At 41.4% G+C, this 22,463-nt stretch overlaps 1 protein-coding gene across 2 annotated transcripts in view; it reads right to left on the reverse strand.

The window, feature by feature from the left end:
- PCSK6 (proprotein convertase subtilisin/kexin type 6) overlaps positions 1-22,463 on the reverse strand; it is a 132,506-nt gene that overhangs the window by 35,829 nt on the left and 74,214 nt on the right. For both annotated transcript variants that reach the window (XM_087941334.1, XM_087941333.1), the window contains 4 exons: positions 20,341-20,444; positions 11,726-11,843; positions 7,241-7,429; positions 3,996-4,132 (listed from right to left, as the gene is read on the reverse strand). In XM_087941334.1, the coding sequence (XP_087797460.1) occupies positions 3,996-4,132; positions 7,241-7,429; positions 11,726-11,843; positions 20,341-20,444 (548 nt within the window). The remainder of the gene's footprint in view (positions 1-3,995; positions 4,133-7,240; positions 7,430-11,725; positions 11,844-20,340; positions 20,445-22,463) is intronic.

Raw genomic sequence — 22,463 nt, forward strand, 5'->3', positions numbered from 1 at the left:
AGGTTCTCCGTGTTAATGAATGAATAACCCATTTAAAAAGGTGCAAATATAGAGGTTAGAATGACAGAATAAGAAAGTTGGAAGGGACCATGGAGGTCTCCCAGTCCAACCCCCGGCTCAAACAGGAAACTCTATACCATTTCAGATAAATGGTTGTCCAGTCTCTTTTTAAAAACCTCCAGCACCCACAATTTCTGGAGGCAAGCTGTTCCACTGGTTAACTGTTCTCACTGTCAAGAAATTTCTCCTTAATTCTGGTTCTCTCCTTTATGAGTTTCCATTAGTCCTTATCCAGTGGTGGGATTCAAATTTTCTTACTACTGGTTCTGTGGGCGTGGCGGGGGAAGGATACTGTAAAATCTCCAGTCAGAGGTGGTATTTGCCAGCTCTCTAAACTACTCAAAATTTCTGCTACCAGTTCTCCACAACTGGTCAGAACCTGCTGAATACCACCTCTGTCCTTATCCTGCCCTCAGATACTTTGGAAAATACGTTGACCCGCTGTTCTCTATGACAGTCTTTTAATGCAAATGTTTCAGTGTATGCATAAGGATTAGTCAACAAGTTCTCTAATATTTATTAAAGTCCACCTTTAGAGCTTTCCTGGAACACTGGGGATGCTTTACTACAGGTAGTCCTGGACCTACAACCATTCTTTTAGCGACTTAATGAAAAAAAGTGATTTACAACCAAAGTACACACACATTCTGTACTTCAGAAAAGGGGCTGTTTGGAGAGCAGTTCTCTTCAGCAAATAACATGGGCTGATGGTTAAGAAATCTGTGACACTAACAGCTGTCGAAAGGGTCACTGTAGGGAAAGAAAACAAGTCAGCTGGGATGTGACAAGGGGGGGTATTTCCATTGACACCATACAAATACATGGGTTCTTACAAGTGAGCTGCCTGCATCAGAGCTGTGGTATTTGGAATTCCAGGAGATATAATCCCATGGGCTTTGTAAGATATCAGATTGGGAAAGGCTGAGAAATTTATGCTCTTCAAAAGCCTCTGGGGCTCAGCGCAGCTTTTGCCCCGTTCCTCAATCTACTTCACTTTGTTGGTTTACACTTCTAGCTATTTGAATGAATCTACTCCACTGGCAAACTGTTCTGGATTTCAACTCCTTTGGTACCACCGCAAAACCCTGGCATAGTCTGAGTGAGGTTAAGGGCAATGACACCATTTAATGTCCACTGCCAAGGCCAGGAAGACCAGAAACAATTAAAAAGAAAAAGAAAGGAAGAAATCTGACATTTCCATATAGCTTTTTTCTTTCTTTTTTTTTTGGATCTGCATGTCAGCACAAATTAGTTTGATGTTTTCTAATGGAATTTGTATCAGATATTTCTGTTGCTTTTTAGCCTCCTGTAAAGACAGGGGGTAGGGGGTAGGGGGTGGGTGGGAAACAGTTCTGAATTTATGGTTCTGTTAGGGAAAAAGACCAGAGACCAAAAATTCAGGCAGAAATAAGACTCCAAGGAGCAATGAGGCCTTCTTCTCAAACACCAATTCATCACCAGTCATTAATGTCACTCTCAGAAAGACTGCAAGCTATAATAAAGGACAGGGACACAGCAGACATACATCATTTGCTTTGATAAATACAGTGTCTGTCCAGTACACAAATGCATTTTTAAAATGTGCCAGAAAAGAAACTTCTTTTCTTTGTTGAGTTCCAAGAAGCCAACCAATTTGAGGATAGCAGGGGAAAGGTTTTTAAGGTGACAGCTTTATTTATTTATTTATTTATTTTTGTCAATTGCTTACAAGATAATAGCTACAAGTAAAAACATAGTTAATACATGGATACATATAAGAAAAATAAAAAAGATAAAAGAAACAATAGGACAGGGACGGTAGGCACATTGGTGCGCTTATTCACACCCCCTACAGACCTCTTAGGAAAGGGGTGAGGTCAATAATAAACAGTCTAAGGTTAAAGTTTTGGGGGTTTGGGGAAGAAACCACAGAGTCAGGTAGAGTATTCCAGACATTGACCACTCTGTTGCTGAAGTCGTATTTCCTGCAATCAAGTTTGGTACGATTAACCTTGAGTTTGTATCTATTGTTTGCTCTTGTGTTGTTATGGTTGAAGCTGAAGTATTCATTGACAGGTAGGACACTGCAATGTATAATTTTATATACTATACTTAGATCGGACCGACGGCGGCGTAGTTCTAGGTTTTCTAGGTCTAGAATTTCGAGTCTGTTGGCATAAGGTATTCTGCAATGAGTAGAGGAGTAGAGAACTCTTCTTCTGAAATATTTCTGGACTTTCTCAACTGTATTAATATCAGATACATAATGTGGGTTTCAGACTGATGAGCTGTATTCAAGTATTGGTCTAGCAAATGTTTTGTATGCCCTAGTTATTAGTGTAATATTACCAGAGAAAAAGCTACGTAAGATTAGGTTAACAACTCTTAATGCCTTTTTGGCTATGTAGTTACAGTGGGCTCTAGCACTTAGATTATTAGAGATGAGTACTCCAAGATCCTTGACAGAGTTTGGATCATCAACAACGTCTTGACTATTCAGCCTGTATTTTATTTTCTGGGTTTTTTTGCCAATATGTAAGGCAGAGCATTTATTTGTTGAGATTTGAAGTTGCCATTTGTTTGACCATTCTGATACATAGTCAAGGTCTTTTTGAAGGGTAGCAGTATTGTCTGTGGTGTTGAATAGCTTTACATCATCAGCGAAGAGAACGCAGTTGCTCTTAATATGATCACAGAGGTCATTTATGTAGAGTATGAAGTGGGTTGGTCCTAGAATACTGCCTTGGGGGACACCACTGTTGACAGGTACAGAATTTGATAGGACGCTCCCAATTTTGACCATTTGTTGTCTGTTTGATAGGAATGCTTCTATCCAGTTATGCAGGTGTCCAGAGATACCCTAAGATTTTAGTTTTAGGAGTAGTTTGTTGTGTACCACTGAATCAAAGGATTCAGATGTCACTATCACCAAGGAATCTTGCAAACCAGGGAAGAAGCAAGCATTCCTCCTTGCTTCTTGATAATTGCTCCTTATGGACACTAATGTAGAGCCAAGAATCTGTTGAGCATCATGAGAAAAGAAAGGTAAAGGCTTCCCCTGTCCAGTCATGTCTGATTCTACAGGGCTGTGTTCATCTTCTTTTCTTAGCCGAGGGAACCAGTGTTGTCTGAAGACACTTCTTTGGTCATGTGGCCAGCATGGCTATATGCCGAGGTGCACAGAATGCTGTCACCTTCCCACCAAGGTGGTACCTATTTATCTATTTGCATTTACATGCTTTTGAACAGCTAGGTGGGCAGGAGCTGAGGCTAATGGGAGCTCACCCTGTTGCACGGTGCTTGGGTTTCAAACCCAGTCTGTCACCTTTCCAGGCGATAATCTCAGCATCTTTAACCACTGAGCCATCACGTTCCCCTATGATGACTGAGAACTTCTCATGAGAATAAAAATCCATTCATGAGAATTCTCTCTTCTCTCCCTTTCTTCATGATGAGAATTTTCGCTCAGTTATCCATCAAATGACTCACTGAACCAGTTCAACAAAAATATAGTTAGGCGTTTGTGTTTGACAATCTCCATGGAAACTCTCTATTTGTTATAGTGTAGTAGTCCTTCCTGGAATCCGGACACCTCCTCTTGTCTTAAAAAAAAAAAACAACCAAGTGCAAATCAACATGGAACCAAGAAGAAATGGAATTCTTAGGAATCAGCTTGTAACTAACCTTTGGAAGCAATCGACAGAAATCTTGGTATATATTAAGCATGGAAGACAGTCAGAATTATGACTTGGCAGCAGGAACTGAAATGTGGTTGGTTTAGTTTCAGCTTAACAGAGCATGACTCTAGCCACTGCAGAGCACAAACCACAATTTATGGCCAAGAGTGCCATGTAAGCACAGTCAATTGCAGCTCAGTTAGTCGGCTGTGGTTGTACAAGTTGGCAAAGTGTGAATCCAGCCACTGTAAAAAGCTGCAAGTACTTTTACACACTTACCTTGTACATCTGGGTTGCGAACATGATAGGGTTTATCCTGGATTTCCAGTGTCCATTCTCCAGCTGCCCTTTCACCCCAGCAATGGACAGTCATGAATTCCCAGTGTTTGAAGCCTTCATTAGAGTCATCATGCTGTCTGTTAACAAGATACCAGCATCAAGAGTTCATTTTCACACTGATTGATCAAACCGCAGAATTGGTGTGTGTGTGTGTGTGTGTGTGCATATATGCTTACAGCATCCAAGTCAATCATTTTGTTATAGGTGGAATCAGCATTTCAAGGAGATGGGGCTGGTTTCATGGTTTAGGGAGAAGGTTGGGGTTTACTTCGTGCTTTAAAATAAAAGTTATGCACTTCACTATTTTTTTTTCCTGGAAGCAGCAGGAGCTCTGTCCCCTTTTCTTGGCATTTGTTTATAAGATTAATCAGGGATAGTTTCCAGGGAGAAAGGGAAGGGGAGGGGAGGAGAGGAGAGGAGAGGAAGGAAAGGGGAAGAAAGGAGAGATGGAGGAAAGGAAAGGAAAGAAGGAAAAGAAGGAAGGAAAGGAAAAAGGAAGGAAGGAAGGAAAGGAAAGAAAGGAAAGGAAAGGAAAGGAAAGGAAAGGAAGGAAAGGAAAGGAAAGGGAAGGGAAGGGAAGGGAAGGAGGAAGGGAAGGGAAGGGAGGAAAGGACAGGAAATGGGGAGGGAGGAAAGGACAGGAAAGGGGGTGAAAAGAAAGGAAAACAAGGAAAGGAAAGGAAAGGGAAGGGAAGGGAAGGGAAGGGAAGGGAGGAAAGGACAGGAAATGGGGAGGGAGGAAAGGACAGGAAAGGGGGTGAAAAGAAAGGAAAACAAGGAAAGGGGAGGAAAGGGAAGAGAGGGGAGAGGCATGTCACATTCATCTGGCCACCTCTTGGGCCTTCGTAACACTAAGAAATAGCTATCATGTCTACATTTTAACACAATTGTCCTCATGAAACTCTATGTGGTTAGGCTTATGTGCTGTACACAAGAAGCTTAATCATAATGAAAGATCCAGTCAACCATATTTCAATGAATCATCTCCTCATTTCTTTAATTTCCAATGGTATCTACCTATGCCCGAAACTATCACCTGAAGCTTAAGGGCCATTAAACTGATAAAGTCAAGCTGGAAATAAATTTTGGATTTCTCTCTCATAAGGATATTCCTTATCCGTGTGAATTTCAACGCCTGTCTTGAATCACATTTGAGCAATTAAATTAGTTACCCCCTGTTATGACAAGTGATATTTATGGGTACAATACATTAAAACAACACCAGTTTGTTAGACTTTTGCTTTTAAAAGACAATTCAGGGAAAAAAATATCAGTGGGTTGGAAGAAATCACAAACAAGTCAACAGTGTAAACTTCCCAGGATTTAGAGTATTGGACAGTAAATATAATAAAATATAAATGAAACCGTTCTCTGATAACTGGTTCAAGAAATATCTGTATCCTTGCCATAGCAAACCTACCAACTAGCTGTTATATAGGTATTATTATATTTATAATCTAACCAACTGCAGCCCTTCAAAGACCACTTTTGTATTCTGATAGCAAGAAATAGTCTGAAATAATTTTCCAGGTTGAGACCTACACTAGAAATGCATTTGCAAAAGTTGAGTCTCCATGGTTCAAATTTTAATTCATTTTAACAAAGCAGAAAATGTAAAAGTATATTTAAAAGGTAAAGGTAAAATAATGAGGAGGAAAGGGGAAAGAGAGAAAAGTTTAGGGTAGAAGTGGGGCAGGGGGGAAGCATTGACTTCTGACACCTTCTGGTGCAGTAGAATAAAGTAATAAGATAAAACCTCAACCTTTTTTTTACTTTCCTATATCTCCAGAGGAAAATGACACAAAAATCCAAATCACAAGGTCTGAGTGTTAAATTTTAAAGCAGGAAATTCATATCCAGAATGTGAAGTTTAAAATGACCCATTTGGCACCTGCCCATCTCATCCAACCAAACGACAAGCACGGTTTGTCCCAGAATGATGAACAAACACTTGTCATCAAAATTTGCAACCGACAAAGTGAGCCGCAAAAAGAGATAAGCATTTCCATTTTAATGCACGTGCATGTTGCTGCTACCAGCTTTTCTCCGCTGGTTCTTGCCAAGGCGCTGCCCCAAATGCGTTAACTTCGCTTTGCTTCAGCTCCGCTGCTGCCCAATGATTTGTGTCCAAAGGGCCCTGCTGCTTTGAGGATCAGCCAACCCTGACTTGGCTGGGCAAACGGTACCCACCTTTTCAAAAAGGATGCTTAAGACCTCTTGCTCATGTTCACAGCAATTGAAACTGTATATTTCATTTCTCTGATGAAAGAGAAATGAAGGAGGAAGGATTTTATTCTCTATAACCACTGGATCTCTGATTTTCAAAACACCAAGTAGGAATATGAAAATAGAACAGTAACAGATGAAAGGGTGGTTATAAAGATATAATTATGCAAAAAGCTCATGGGTTGAAGGAGACCAATAATCAGAGGTTCCATAAAATGTGCTGGCAAGCTACGAGCACACTTTTCAGCTGGCCGGGTCCCTATGCATGGCTAAGCCATAAAGTGGCTTGTTTCTTTATGGTTTAGCATGAAAGGAGAACCTATTCATTACATCTCCTGTCACCCAAGTCCTCTCATCTTTCTTGGACGTCAAAGAAGAAAAGGCTGCAATACAACTAGAATCCATCCAGGAAAACTACTAGATCAAAGGGTGGAACATAAGAGGAAAAAGAACAGATGGAAGATAAAGTCATTCACCTAAAGCCTTTCTCTCCCTATATCTAAGCTTGAGTCTTCCCACTGGTTATTGCCTCTGGTTATCAGTCGATGGCCAATCCATGTCAAAAAGCAGATACAGATTACAGAATAATAGTCTCAGAAGGGTCTTCTAGTCCTACCCCCTACATTCCTTCTGAGAAACCCTCACAAGTTTGATCCAAGTGAGGTCCAACCTGGAACAAAGGTGCTTGTTACTTAGGGAAACATTCACAGGACACATGTCCTCCTTCCAGATTATTTTCAGCAAGAGGATCATTGCCTTACTGGATCAAAGCCACGTTCTTCAATTCTTCATCTCGCTCACTTGGCTTTTTGGACAGCTCCATTGGTTGCCTCGTGGCAAGATTAGAAACTTGCCTCTCCCTCCCCATCAGCTCCTTGGTGAAACAGCGGGAGCTATCCAAGAATCCCAATTGTGTCAGGATCCCAGTTATGTTGTGGCCGAGATCCGATGCCACTTACCTCCTCGCCAGCAACTGGGACCTGGTTCCCAAAGGAGACGTTAGGTATATTTGTAGATCTCCCCGCCGAGGATGCACAATGGAAATCCGTACGACAACGTGCTCCAAATAGACCACATGATGCTCTGAGTTGTCAGCACAAGCACTGGATAGAGTCATAGTGCGGATTGTTTTATTGGCAGGGATGAACCTGTGTGATTGGAAATAATACAAATAAAGAAATAAAGACAAGCTATCTACCATCATCTCTTAGAAGTGACAGAATCCACACAGGGAAAGAGTTCCCTCAAAAGACATGCAAAAGAACAATTTTCAAGATTAACTCAAATCCATTTCCTCTAGATTCAGATAAATATAAGGTATCATCCATCCCAACCATTTCCAAGTGTACCCAGGGGACCAAACACCCCAATCCTGTTTGTGGCTACCGAGAGTTGTTGTCACTCACTGCAGAACAAATTGAACCAGATTAAACCCAGGGTACGATTTAACACAAGGCAGCATCCAACACTAGTCCTACAACTGTTTTTCATCATTTTCCTTTAGAACAAAGAGACAATCATCAGCATTTTTGAGTTCTCTTTCAAGTGAAGAGTTCTATGCTTTAGGAGGAGGGAGGCATTGATTCTGCTGCATTGCCACCAGCAATAAATCAACTCCTCACTTAAGAATCCAAAACATATTGCTAATGTCTAATTTATGGGGAGAGTTTTGCTCATTGGTTCCAGACTCACTCTGTGGATATGCTTTTGAGCATCTGGTGAAGGTTCCTCTGGAGGATTATGTTACTGGTCTTTTATTTTGGCTTACTCATAAAGGGAGAGTCTATGAAAACCATGACCGGTGATGTCATTTCTTGGAGAGAAAAGGTCTTTGTAAGTGAACTTCAAAACATTACTTGCATGCAGCATGATTTCATGTTCTAAAGGCTGTTCGGTTCAGTTGTCCTCAGTCCACAGCACCGATGCCAAACAGAGAATTAAAGGGCAAAGAATTCAAGGTTTTCTAGGAAAGCCACTTCTACGTTATGGTGGTATTGTTGTCAATATTTGTGCTTAGATATCATGTTGACTTGCATTGATCAGTTTGTTAAAGAAGAGAGAAGGTTTGTCCTTCCAGACATGCCAAACAAATAATGGCTTAGCTCTTGTGATGGGATGTGCTAAGTTTAGCTATGGTTTATTCGTTAATACTGTTTGCATATCAAGCCAGCCTTCCCCAAATGGACCTAGATCAGATACAGGTAGTCCTGGGCTTATCGCCACAATTGAGCCCCACATTTGCAAATGGAGTTTGATTAGGGGTGTGGCAACAAGCCACATGGGCTCATTCACATACAGAATAAAAGAGGCAGCTTGCAGGCTCTTTTGTCATGTTGAGGGTATGCTGTGGTCTCCGTTTTCAGATTATTGCTATTCAGATTAGCGCTGTTCTCAATAAGGAATTTTGGGTTTTTTAATGCTAACTTCATTGATGACTTCATACATCTTAGGACTCCCATCTTCTGTTCTTAGTCTAGAAAGACTCTAGAAAAAGTGCAGAGAAGAGCAACAAAGATGATTAGGGAACAGGAAACTAAAACTTGAAAAGATCGGTTGCTGGAATTGATATGTCTAGTTTAAGGAAAAGAAGGACTAGAGGTGACATGATAGTAGTGTTCCAATATCTAGGGGACTGCCACCAAAAAGAGGGGGTCAAGCTATTCTCCAAAGCACCTGAAGGCAGGACAAGAAGCAATGGATGGAAACTAATCAAGGAGAGAATGAGGAAGAAATTTTCTGACAGTTAGAACAATCAGTCAATGGAACGACTTGCCTCTGGAAGTTGTGGAAGCTCCAACACTGGATGTTTTTTAAGAAGAGACTGGACAACGATTTGTCTGAAATGGTATAGAGTTTCCTGCCTGAGCAGGGGGTTGGACTAGAAGACCTCCAAAATCCCTTCCAATTCTGTTATTCTGTTATGAGCTTTGTAACCATTTCCCCATATGTGCAACACAGCACTATTTTGATGGATTTGGGGTGGGGTGGGGGAATCAAGATACCTTTTAAAAAAATAGCATATGAAAATTAAAAGTATTAGGTTATAAGGAGCAAGGAAAATTAAGACTAACAGTAGGGCAACTATTGTTTCTTAGATCCCATCTGAGATCTTTTACTCTCTGTTTAATCATTAGAGTGATCTTGATGCCTTAGGGATGTCAAGGAATTTCTCATCAAAAGCCAAGCACAAACACAGACATCATTGTTGCCACTGGATGCTAACAGAAATGGGGGAACTGATATCCTTTTAATCAATGCTCCCCAATTGTTTGGAAGACTTTATTCTGTTCCTTAGATGGAATTGAGCAACTGCTAGGCAACAGCAACCAAGCAGCAGCTCAGATCATAAATTGCAGGGAACATTGTGAAAGCCAGGTGAGGGATGGCCTGGACAGACTTCCTTGATCAAAGGAAAGCCAAGTCTTTGCTCATCCTGCAGTCCAAAACTGGTTTCTTCCTGGCTTACTATCAAGTTGCTACATAAGCTGGCAGGAGACCTTTTGTGCTGTTTGGTTCTAGCTGAGCAGCTCCCATGGTCCAAATAAAGATAGAATCTTATGCCAGTAAACTGAACAGCTGAGTAAAGGATAAGCACTCAGTAAGTTAGAGGGCAAAGTGTCTATGGAGATTCTCAGTCATCCAGGTCACAGTTGTCCCAGACATTTTGCTCCTCATCCAAGAAGCTTCTTCAGCTCTGAAGAAGCTTCTTGGATGACAAACGAAACGTCTTCAAAGAAAAACAAGGAAGAACCAATGGCCTCTTGCAAAAAAACCACCTTTGGGATAAGAGGGCAAAGAATGAAGTTGAGGAGCAGGGTCATATAACTGTTGGTCCAGTTATCGTCATAGAGTCTAAATTAAGCCTTATGCCACCTTATTTCCCCAGAGAAGACATCTCTACCCATCTGAGTCCAATCCTCGAAAGAAGATGTCTAAGTAATCAAGGTAGCCAGCACCCCACCCAAATGCCTAAAGGGCATGGGTGGACTGAATCAACAACTGCACAGCTGCACAAATTGGAAGCATTTGAGGAAGGGAAACAATTGTGGAGGGAAAACCTGATGACGAAGAGAACTAATTCGGTCTCCTGATGAACTATGAAACCAAAGGGAAGGTGTGGCACATTACAGATGTCCCAGAGGTTGAAATCTGGGATTTGTTTCCTCCAGTGTCTCCAAAACATCACATGTCAAATCAGAGGTCAGAGGTACACGCTGAACTCATTAATTATTAATACATGGCACAGCATGTGTGTGCATGCGCATATAGTCATATGGCTGCTCTGGGGATACAAATCAATATCAAATATTTAGATGATAAGCACGTATTTTATTTTGGTTTCTTTTCTGCTTTCTATTCCCATGTTAATGTATACCTTGCACCATGCCCCTTTATAAATAAGGAATTGTTATCAAATGTTCACTATCCATTCAGTTTTTCCCCTTTTCCAAGAGGTCATGGTCTTTTCTTACTTGTACATTCACAACACCTCCAGCATGAAGTAGAGTAGGTTTAAAGAGTGAGACTGATTCAAAGTTTCATGGCCACAAAGGCGTACAATAACTATTTCACTGCACTGATTCTAAAACAGGAGGTGGAAGTAATTTATGCAGTTCTGATGCAAAACCGAAGCCCTGTTTAGCTACATCTAATAATTCAACGTTTTCCTTTGTAATGCATCCTCACCCCCAGAACAGGAGAAGAATTGTTTGTACGTGCATGGAATTACGAGCAGAGGCCTAGGTGAATTAACTTTCAGCCATCTCTGGGGCTTCAGAAAAAGTTTTGCAAAGGTTGGTAATTAGAACTTCTTGTCCTCAGAAAAGCCACACCAAATTAAATCAGGAGAAAAGAAACTTTTAAAAGGAACCAAGAACCAAAACAACCACAGCAGCAGCAGCAACAAAAGGGATGGGGGAAATGAGACCTTGAGAAGATGTAGGGACCTATCTCTCTGTGTGGTGCTTCAAGGAACAAGGCAAAGCAACCTCATAAAACAGTTCTATGCCAAGAGAATTATAGATGCTGCACTTGAGCTAAAACCCACAAGGGAGCTCCTTAAATGCCACAAAGGTGTGGGGCATTTAATCTTTTGCTAGTATATTTCCAGTTCTCTCAATTCAGGTGTGTGTTCAAAAGAGCCTACAATTTCTTCAGGTCATGTCAGTTTCATGACAGACAACTGAGACCTGAAAGCAAAACACTGCAAGGGAAAAGTGCTTAGTGAAGGTACTCTATATGTTAACTTCACCCCATGCTTCCTCTCTCCTGTTTTCTTCTCCCCTATGCCCTCGACTTACAGTCAGTCAAATTTGACCTACAGTTTGATGTGGGACCCCACAGTCGCACTGAGGGGAGGATGCTATGCTGCTCGGCACTGACACAATGGCAAATAATTAATCAAAGAGTCAATCCATCCAGATGTGAGCACTGATGACACTCACCAAGGTTTCTTATTTGAGGTTCCCATGCAGATGTGCTGGGCAGGAACGGTTTTCCATCTCTTTGCTTCCACAACCAGAGATTCTGCATCTACCAGGCCAAATCCATACAAATGGCTAACTGGAAAGAAAAGTGTCTCAGAGTCACTGGTTTATTGAGAAAAAAAGAACAGTTATTTTTCACAATTTTGTAAAGAAAGGATTTCATCTACAAATAGTTCTTTTTGATCCTTTGTGATCCTAATTTTTCATATCATTCTGGTTTCAAGGTTTTTCTTTCTTCCCCACATTTATTTGTGCGGTAGCTCAACCTCCGACAAGTCATCTTGTTAAAAAAAATTAAGGAAAAAAACCATCCTCAACATTTAATATGCAACCCGAACCCTTCGGATGTTAATGTATTACAATTCCAGCATCCTCAGGTAGTCTGGCCAATGGAAATATAGTTCAACAATATCCAAAGGGTCTCAGATTTGCCACCTCTAGACAAAACAAATTGAACTGATCATATGATAGCAAGAGAAGTTCAAAAATGAACAAAATGAGGAATTCAATAGAAAGGAATATATGTAGCCCTGAACTGAACTATGCAAGTCCTTGGTGTTTGCTCTCTCTCTCTCTCTTCTTTTCCTCTCCTCTCTCCTTCCCTCCCCCCCATCTCTCCCTCTCTTCCTCTCTTCTCTCCATCCTTCTCTAACCTCTCTCTCTGTCTCTGTCTCTCTCCCTCTCTCTCTCCTCTCCTCTCTCCATCTCTCTCACCTCTCCCTCCTCTCTGTTTCTCTGTTTCTCTCTCTCTTCCTCTCCTTTCTCCATCCCTCTCTCACCACCACCCTCTCTCTTCCTCTCCTTTCTCCATCCCTCTCCCACTCCTTCTCTCCTTCCCTCTCTCTCTCTGTCTCTCATTTGCACTACACACAGACACACACACACACACACACACACCCTTGAGTATATGATGCCAGGTGACTCACAATTGGGGATGTTGTTATTGTTGTTGCTGTTATTTCTGGACAACTGAGCTGACTACTATCATTTATTTTGCATGCTCATATACTAAATAAGTCAGCAATTCCTAAACATGTCTCATCTAGACATGTTGGAACTCCAACTGCTTAAATCCTCTGCCAAAACCAAAAGCCAGTAGTGAAAGTGTGGAAGCAGAGAAATCCAGGTTCTAATCTAGACAGGTTCTAATCTAATCTAGACTAACCTAGACCACAGAAACTCCTCGGATGACTTTGGGCCAGCCCCAGCCCCTCAACTCAACAGCCAGTTTCGTATAACGGTGAAGATGCTGGACTAGGTCTAGTGAAACCCAGGTTCTAGTCCACTTTCAGCTACAGAGACCAAGTCACTTTGCTTGTCCTTCTCTGTTAGGTCAACCTACTTCTAAGAATTGTGGTGGTGAGGGAAAACAACTGTTATGCTATGCTTAGATACTTAACAAATAGTTAGAAACCTTCTATGTTGGAAAGACTGTGCTGAGCTAGAAATTCTAGGAATTATCATAAATCTGGAGAATACCACCTTGGGGAAAACTAGAATACCAGTAGTATAACAATAGCAATAGCACTAAACCGTGGTGGGATTCAAATATTTTTACCACCAGTTTGGTGGGTGTGGCTTGGTGGGTGTGCTTTGCCCATGTGCACACACTTTGCGTGTGCATGCATGCCAAATGTGCACTTTGCACAGATGCAGAGATGTTTGCACAGGCACAGAGGTGTTCTAACTCACCTCCTGCAAGCCTGCATGATCCCAGTTGCTTCAGCAGCTGCTGCACAGCACTCTTCTGTGCTGCGCAAAGCAGCTGCGCTTCAAATTCAGAGGATAAAGGTGAGTATGGGAGCCTGGGTGGCTGGGTGGGCCCAACAGCAGAGCAGCGGAGAGAACTGGTTCAGTCTCCACAGCTCATCGCTGCTACCGGCTCAGCAAAACCAGGCTGAGCCGGTAGGAATACCACCACTGGCACTAAGACTTATATACCGCTTTATAGTGCTTTATAGCACTCTCTAAGCGGTTTACAGAGTCAGCCTATTGCCCCCAACAATCTAGGTCCTCATTTTACAGAAGGATGGAAGGCTGAGTTCACCTTGAGCCGTTCAGAATCGAACTCCTGACGTGAGCAGTGAGTTAGCCTGCAATACTGCGTTCTAACCACTGCGCCACCACGGCTCTTAGATACCCAAACCCACTCAATTCTGTTTCTTAAATTGAATTCATATTCTTGTTTTGGTCATGTTTCTTTATGTTAAAGATAAATGAATGTCCCAAAAAAGAAAAAAACCATCCCTCGAGAATTTTCATTTTTTCTTGTAACACAACACAGCACAATCATGCAGATCACATCTATTAGAAAATATTTGCAAGGTTCTTTCCTGGGCACCCATAACCCAACTCCCTATCTGCATGTATGTACAGGCACATCTGCTTCCATTTGTCATAGAAAAATCGAGGAGCAACAGGTTATTCTTGTTCAGAAGCCTGCAATAATTTTAACTAAAGGATTACTGTAAAAGTCGCTGAAAATAAACACAGGAGGCAGATTTTGACAAGAGCTTATTTTGAACCCGGACAGTGTCAAGGTTCCAGCAAAAACTAAAGTCTATGAAAAACAAAAAGAGAGGAGTGGGGAAGAAACCAGAGGAATTTCTCAGATCAAGTTAGAGAAATCAATTCAGAGAAAGTTAAGCCTCCTCCGAATGCTATTTTTGCCTAAGAGTTTTACCTGCTGAAACAGACGGGCGCTTGTAAATATCTCCTGATTAAAGCCTGGCTCTAAGAGGATTAGCAGTCTTCAGAAGGATGAAGGATCATTTTTCTTGGTTAGGTCTACAACATATCATGGATTGCACAAGACCTCTGGCTGCAAAAACCTGTGGGGATTCTGAGCTGGCCTTCTAATTCCTAAACATCAGTGAGTTGGGGAGGAGAGGAGCGCTTTTCTAATCAGAAGCCTCCAAGGAATCCAAGACTCTGATCCTGAGATTTAGGGTGAAATACAAATGAGTCAATGCTCTGTAAATGCTAGGGAATTAAAAGGGGGGAGTTTGTTTGACTAGCTTGATTCTCTCATCACCTTTGACTCTATGATGCTCTTTATGCACAGTCCTACAGCAGTAAAAAAAAAATGTTTGCAATTTCTTCAGCAGGCTTTAAAACCAAAGGGGTGCATTTAGCGATACCTCAAAAGCTTTCATTAATACAGCTTTCTCCCAGAAGTTCCCACCAAATGGTAAATTTCTAAAGTCACGGAGGGAAATCTTATTAAGTACAGAGAGAGTAGTCAGACTAATGACATGTTTTGCGTTTCGTGTAATTGCATTGAAATGTATGTTCAGAGTTAATTATGGGCTATTCTGTTTTTGTCCCGACCACAATTTTTTGGGAATTTGAGTGTCCCTGCTTTAAAGATTCAAAATAAATAAGAAGCAACATATTCTCTGTTGTGGTCCCTGCCTTCTGGAATAAGGCCTCCCCCCACCCACACAAGAACCAGATGTCTCCTACCCTGTTGACAATCCAGAAGTCCCAAAAGATCTGGTTGTTCTCCCAGACTTTGGGGTAGGTTGGATGGAACCCCGTTGTTAGATATGTTTGCCATATGTCACATGTGTTTGGATATAGTAGTCTGGATTTGCCATGTTGTTTATTTCCCTCATGTTTCTATTTTTTGCATTGTATTTGTATTGTTTTTTTTTTTAATGTGAGCCCACCCTGCAGTCTAGGGCATTGAAGTTAAAGTAAATTAAATATAGATATACGGGGTTTTTTTCTCCCTTGCAAAAGACATGCTAGAGTTCAAAGAAGGAAGAATCAAGTCAATCATGTTGGAACTCTGGATGGCCCAGAATTCCTTTCAAATCTATTTCAGCAAAATCATCTGCAACTGGCCATGAAAATAATTCTTAGGGGGCACTCCGCTAAAATTGCATTCTATAAATTAGCATCTTTCTAATTTGTGCTCATAAGGATTATAAGCGAATTGGCACCTCTTTATAGGCAATGTTTTTTCCTCCATTAGTTTTTTAAATAAGTTTTTTTTATTTAAAATACATATAATTCATCTTTTATTTAACGGTGGTTGTCTGGGTATAAATATCTTGTGCAATAACAGTTAAATTTTACAACCATATTCATTGCTTTGATATTAATTCTCTATTCTTACCTTATTCTTATCTTATTGATATACGTAATATTTCTATTACTATAACACTCCTCTTCTTAATGTTTAATTCTATTAACATATTTTCTATATTTCACTAGTCTATTAGCTATTTCCTTCCATTGGTTTTTGTACTGCTATTCCTTTTACCATTCTTCCTGATGATAAGATATGGACAGAAAAAGATCCTTGCAGAAGCTGTGTTTTCTCTATTTTGGAAGTTTGTAAGAGGAGATTAGATAGCCACTTTTCATGGATAGTTTAACTGATCTTCCTTCTCCTTGAAGGAGATTGACTAGAAGACTTCCAAGACCCCTTTCAGTCTATGATACTATGTTCTAATAGTAATGAATAATTCTTAGGATTATTTCCAACACTACAATTTTGTAATTCTATATTCTCTAAACCACCGAGAGATGTTTACATTGGTTGTAAACATGAATGTTTTTGAAGAAATGGAGAAAAGTCTACATAAATTTGTTTCACCATAAATCCTGCTTTGGGTTTATTGTTCCAACTTCCAAAGACTGTAAGAAACTGAATTGATTCCTATTATTAGTAGCCACGGTTGTTGTTACAAAACCCTTGGAAATTAGAATACTTATTTCATTGCCCCAGTAGCACTTAAAAAGAGTTACAAACTACTTTTTATACAACAAAGAGCTCTAAAAAAACTCAACTGTGTTCTACAGTGAAGGTTTTGTTTATTCAAATCTGATCGCTATTCAAATAGATACATTACTATTTCCCCAATAAGCAACTTTCATCTATATAAAGAGGATTTTTTTAAAAAAGGATTGCATATGTATTCTACACGGAGCAAGATATACGGGTTGTCCTTGACTCACGACTACAATTGAGCCCAAAATTTATGTTGCTAAGGGAAACATTTGTTAAGTAAGTTTTGCCCCATTTGTGGGTTTTCTTGCCACAGTTGTTAACTGAATCACTGCAATTGTCACATAAGATCTTGTTTGTCAGAAAGTCTCAAAAGGGGATCATGATATGGGAACACTGCAACTGTCATAAATATGAGACACTTCCAAGGGTGTCATGCCCCTGTTGGATTCTGAATCCAAGGAGGCAGAAGAACAGCTGACAGGGAGTGGGACTGTGGCTCCATTGACTGGGGAAAGGCAAAATTCAGCTGGGCAGAGCAAGGGAGAGGTAGAACAAGGAAAGCGAGTTCAGAGGAAGACCCAGGCCCACCCTCCCTTCATCCTAGGGCATGCAGGGAGGAACGGAGAAGAGAGCAGCATGGGTTGCATGGCTTACGGGAGAGGAAAGGGCCTTGATTCCCTTCATTAGCCATACCTGGGAATGGAATAAAAGAGATGCATGCTGAGTGCAGCAGCAGCTGGGAACAAACATGAGTTTAGCTTGTGTTGATTTTGGTTATCAACGTTCCTGCCATCCTCCCAAAAGTGTTGAGTTACTACTGTTCCTTCACATCTGGAATTCCTTCTCTTGCCCTGCCGGACTAATTACCTCATCTTGCCTTGATTGGACTTATATAGTTTTTGTTGACCATGTTTTGGACTTGATTCTCTGCAGCCAAAGGCTGTTCCTGGGAGAGTTTTTCTCCACCCAGAAGGTAACCAGGACACTGGGGGCAAAGTTGGAGTGAATAAAGGGACTCCTACTGATTATCTGACTATGTTGCCTTTGGGCCATCCCCAGGTCATCACAAAAGAATTTTGATCATGTGACCATGAGGTTCTAAATGTGAAAAAATGGCCATAAGTCACTTTTTCAGTGCTGCGGTAACTTTGGATGGTGATTAAATGAGCTGTTCTAAGTCAAAGGCCCCCTGAATGTGTGAGTAGTAACTACGTTGTCAAATTTTTATTCTGATTCTCTCCTTTGACTCTGGGCAGGGGAAGGGTCCTGTTTTAGATTCAACTTTTTTTTAAAAAAAAAATTGACTTCTTGCATTCTCTCTTCAGTGGAAAAAGCAATCGACCCATCCATCAAAGCAAAGAGAGATCATGCACCCTCCTCACTGTGCTCTATGTGGTTAGAATTCCCGCTGCAAAAAAATAAAAAAAAAAGTAGTTTAAGTCTGTCGCAGGAGGGGAGAATTGGATCAGAGCAGCTGTGCTGAAATAGCTGCCTGGGAAGTCTTTTTGCCTAAAGAGAAAAAAATATCCCTGTGTGTTCCTGCCCTCAGGGAAGCCCAAACAGCCCACCTACCCAACCACAGACACACACACTCCAGGAGGGCTATTAGAAGCTTTGGAAAGAACAGTGGGATTCCGTTGGTCCTTCAATGTTTTCTTTTATGGTATAAGAATACGGCCCTGCATTGTGTGAATTAATCAAACTGTTTTTCAACTTCATTTCCTTCCCGTCTCTTGTGATTTCCTTAAGGAATGCACAGCTCTGTGCTTTTGGCTTTCTATGCCTCCTCGCTTCAAGTAACAACTGCACTGCATTTATCATTTCTAAAGATTTACAGCCCACCTTTCCTTCGGGAGATAAAGGTAGCCAGCCTTCCTTCCTTCCTTCCTTCCTTCCTTCCTTCCTTGGATAATTTTCCAAAACCACCCGTGACACCGGTTGTGTTGAGACAGAGTGAGGATTCAGAATCAGCTGGGAAACAACTGGGGTTAGATTTGAACACAGATTTCCCTTCACCACTATATAGTCTCAATTTATGACTAGAATTTTTGTTGCTAAGCAAGGTGCTTGTTAAGTCTCTTGGGCCTATTTTTGCAACCATTGTTGTCATGTTGTGAAGTGGATGACTGCAACTCTTAGGCGTATCATACAGTGGATAAGCAAACCATTGGCTTTGCTTGTCAGAAGGCAGCTGGGAAGATCAGAAATGGTGATCATATAACTATGGGATATTGAGGAGGGGTAAGCACATCCTGGTTGCCAAGCACCATCACATGACTGTGGGGATGCTGTGACAAGGATCGGTTGTAACCTCACTTTTTTTCAGTGCCACTGTAACACCAAGCTGCTAGTAAAATGAACAGCTGAGCAAAGGAGAAGCACTCAATAAGTTAAGAGGGCAAAGTATTTATGGAGAATCTCAGTCATCCAGGTCACAGTTGTCCCAGATGTTTCGCTTCTCATCCAAGAAGCTTCTTCAGCTCTGATGTCCACATTTTACTGACCTCAGAAGGAAGGAAGGAAGGCTGGGTCAACTTTGAGCCTGGTGGGATTCGAACTGCCAAATTGCAGGCAGCCAGCAGTCACCAAAATAGCTTGCAGTACTGCATCCTAACCACTGTGCCACCGAGACTCATGTTATTGTATCTTGGTTCCCCTAAGCCTGTGATGGCGAACCTATGGCATGCATGCCACAGGTGGCACACAGAGCCATTTGTGCGGATACTCAAGCCCTAGCCAAACTTACCTGTACTGGCATGCATACTTCCCAGCTGATTTTCGGCCTGTTTGAGGCCAATTTTTTTCCCTCCTGGAGGCTTGAGGGAAGCCTCTGCAGCCTTGCGAGGCCAAAAAACAGGCCTTCTGGAAATACCGGAAATGCCAAAACAGGCCCGTTTTTCAGCTTCCAAAGGCTGCGGAGGCTTTCCTTGAGCCTCTGGGAGGATGAAAATGGCTGCAAAAGGGCCAAAAATCAGCTGGGAGGCACATGCATGCGCAGTGCAGGTAAGGGGGCGGGGCGGGGGTCTTGTGCATGCATGTGCCGGGGGTGGGGTGCATTGCATTGTGGGTGCCAGTGCGCACACATTTTCGGCACACACAACACACAACAGAGAGATACAATCAAGTTCAAGTGAGGTATTAATACCACTCTATAAAGCCTTAGTAAGACCACACCTAGAGTACTGCATCCAGTTTTGGTCACCACATTATAAAAAAGATGTTGAGTCTCTAGAAAAAGTGCAGAGAAGAGCAACCAGGATGATGAGGGGACCGGAGGCTAAAACAAACAACGGATGGTTGCAGGAACTGGGCATGGCTAGTCTAGTGAAGAGAAAGACCGGGGAGACATGATAGTGGTCTTCCAATATTTGAGGGGCTGCCTCAGAGAGGAAGGGGTCAATCTATTTTCTAAAGTTCCTGTAGGCCAGATAAGGAATAATGGATGGAAACTGAAGAAGGAGAAATTAACCTGGAAATAAGGATAACAGTGAGAACAATCAACCCATGGAACAGCTTGCCCTTGGAAGTTGTGGGAGCACCATCACTTGAGACCTTCAAGAAGAGATTGGACTGCTATTTGTCAGAAATGGTATAGGGTCTCCCACTTGGGCGAAGGGTTGGACTAGATGATCTATAAGGTCCCTTCCAACTCAGATTATCTGTTATCTGTTATTTTTCATTTTCAAAAGGTTTGCCATTACTGCCCTAAGCCTTCTCCTTGTAGGCTAAACATGCCAAATTCCTACAGATTCCCTTTCCATGGTGGAATGAACATTGCCTTCCCTTTTGGCGAAAGGAAACAACCAAACTGCATCCAGTCCAGAAATCTCACCTCGCCGTCCAGCTCCATTAGTTTTCCAGTCAGGAGCCAAGAGATGAACCGGTCGAGATGTTTTCACAAGCAGGTGCTGCACATCTCGCCATGTCAGCAAAGGGCTAAAAACACACACAAGGAAAGACAGAGAAATATATATGTATAGATATATATATATAGGTAGCATTCGTGTCATGTCTTGCAGGTTCTAGAGTTGGGTTTCCTAAAAGGATTTCGCCAAAGAGAAGCACTGGGGCAGAAATATTATTCAATTTCAGCCAATAGCTATCTAAAAGCTCTTCTGGTCAGTGAGCTGAGAAACAACTTTCCTGCAGCTAGGCTGGAGTCTTGATTACAGAGGAATAAAAACAACCCTGAGACAGCAGAATGGCTCTGCATCACAGGTAGAATGCATTCTCCCATCCTAAATCTTCCTCTTATATAAAAAAAAATGCCTAGTGTTTTGGGGTTTTTTTAAAGAAAAGAAATCTGACGAAAGAACAACCTGACAGACTAGTTTCTTATTTTGTAGGGAAGTCAGTAGAAACAGAGACACATCAAAGCTTTGGCTGCTCACTGCAGGTGAACCATGTACAAAATGCTGCATTGTTTCTTTGAGCAGGAGTGCTGATTTGTGGCAAATAAACATCATGCAACCGGCCACACTGAAGAGCATTACATTGCAGCCACGTTTCACGATAGGCTCAGGGGTAACTCCGAGAGGACTTCAAGAATCTGTTCATTCATCACTTCTTGAAGGTAGTTGCAAACTCATAATTTCAAGAAAGGTTGGTACAAAACTTCTAAAAAGGGCTGGTGTGTGTGTGTGTGTGTGTGTGTGTGTGTGTGTGTGTGTGTGTGTGTGTGTGTCCTCTCTCTCTCAAGCTGTCTGCTCTAGTATATTCCTCTTCGGTATATGAACAGGAATATAGGCCACAGATTAATGAAATAAACAAGCAAACAATACGCCAAGCATTGGATTACAAAACCAATCATTTTGGGGCAACTAATGGCTAAACATATTGGGTGTTGTTCCTGAACTAATATGGACTTCAGAAAATAAACTATGACTTCAGAAGGTGTTGAGCAAGTGGACATAAAAGCCAAAATCAAAATCTACCTGGTCGGATAGGATGGGCATGCTCCAGGTTCCTTCCTTCCTACCCTCCCTCCCTCCTTCCTGTTATTACCTTCTCCCTTCCAATATTCTCCCTCCCTCCCTCCCTCCCTCCCTTCCTTCCCTCCATATTAACAATCTCTAAATGTTGCCATTATTGGAATCTAAGGAGCTGACTTTCCCTACAGCTACCCCTGCCCTGTGGAACACCCTTCCTCCTGAGATCTGACAAGCACCCAGCTTCCTTGCTTCTGGAAAAAAATCTTGAAACACCTGGCTCTTCACACAGGCATTTGAGTAATGTTAGCCTGGAGCTTGATCAGATGTTACTTTGATATGGTACCGAGTGTTGCCCCAGGGTGCCATAGCTTTTTATTGTGGTTCTTTGGAGTTCTTTGCTGGTTTTATTATTTCATGAGCCACACAGGGTTGTGGTTGGTATATGGGCAGCTATATAAGTCTTTCAGACTAATAAATAAAATAGTACCTCGCGGGGGGGAAGCAGTTGCTTTTGCCTTGCAGGCATTTCTTAAATGTTCTCATGTGCACTTATGGATTATGTATGTGTGTATGTATGTATGTATGTATGTGTGTGTGTGTGTGTGTGTGTGTGTGTGTATATATATATATATATATATATATATATATATATATATATATATATATATATATATATATATATATATATACATATACATACATACATACATACATACATACACACACACAATATATATAATGTTTTATATATATATATATTCAGAATTAAGAAAAAACCATTCTGGCACAACAGTACGCTAGCCCCAAATTTAAAACTGAAACGGCTGTGAAAGTCTGACTCACAGACGAACACAATACAGAAGCCTGATGATGGCAGATGAGATTCTGCCGAAACGTTGCTACAACTTTAAAAGCACAACTATAATGACATGGGAAAATATCCGAACAAAGCTGCAAAAAAGAAGGAAGTAACATTGAACATGTAATATTGCTATAATATATTTGTGATTGAGTATTTAATGGA

Source organism: Pseudonaja textilis, chromosome 13 (genome assembly GCF_049901715.1).
Source record: "Pseudonaja textilis isolate UNSWEBS1 chromosome 13, rPseTex1.2, whole genome shotgun sequence".
NCBI classification, from domain to species: domain Eukaryota; kingdom Metazoa; phylum Chordata; class Lepidosauria; order Squamata; family Elapidae; genus Pseudonaja; species Pseudonaja textilis.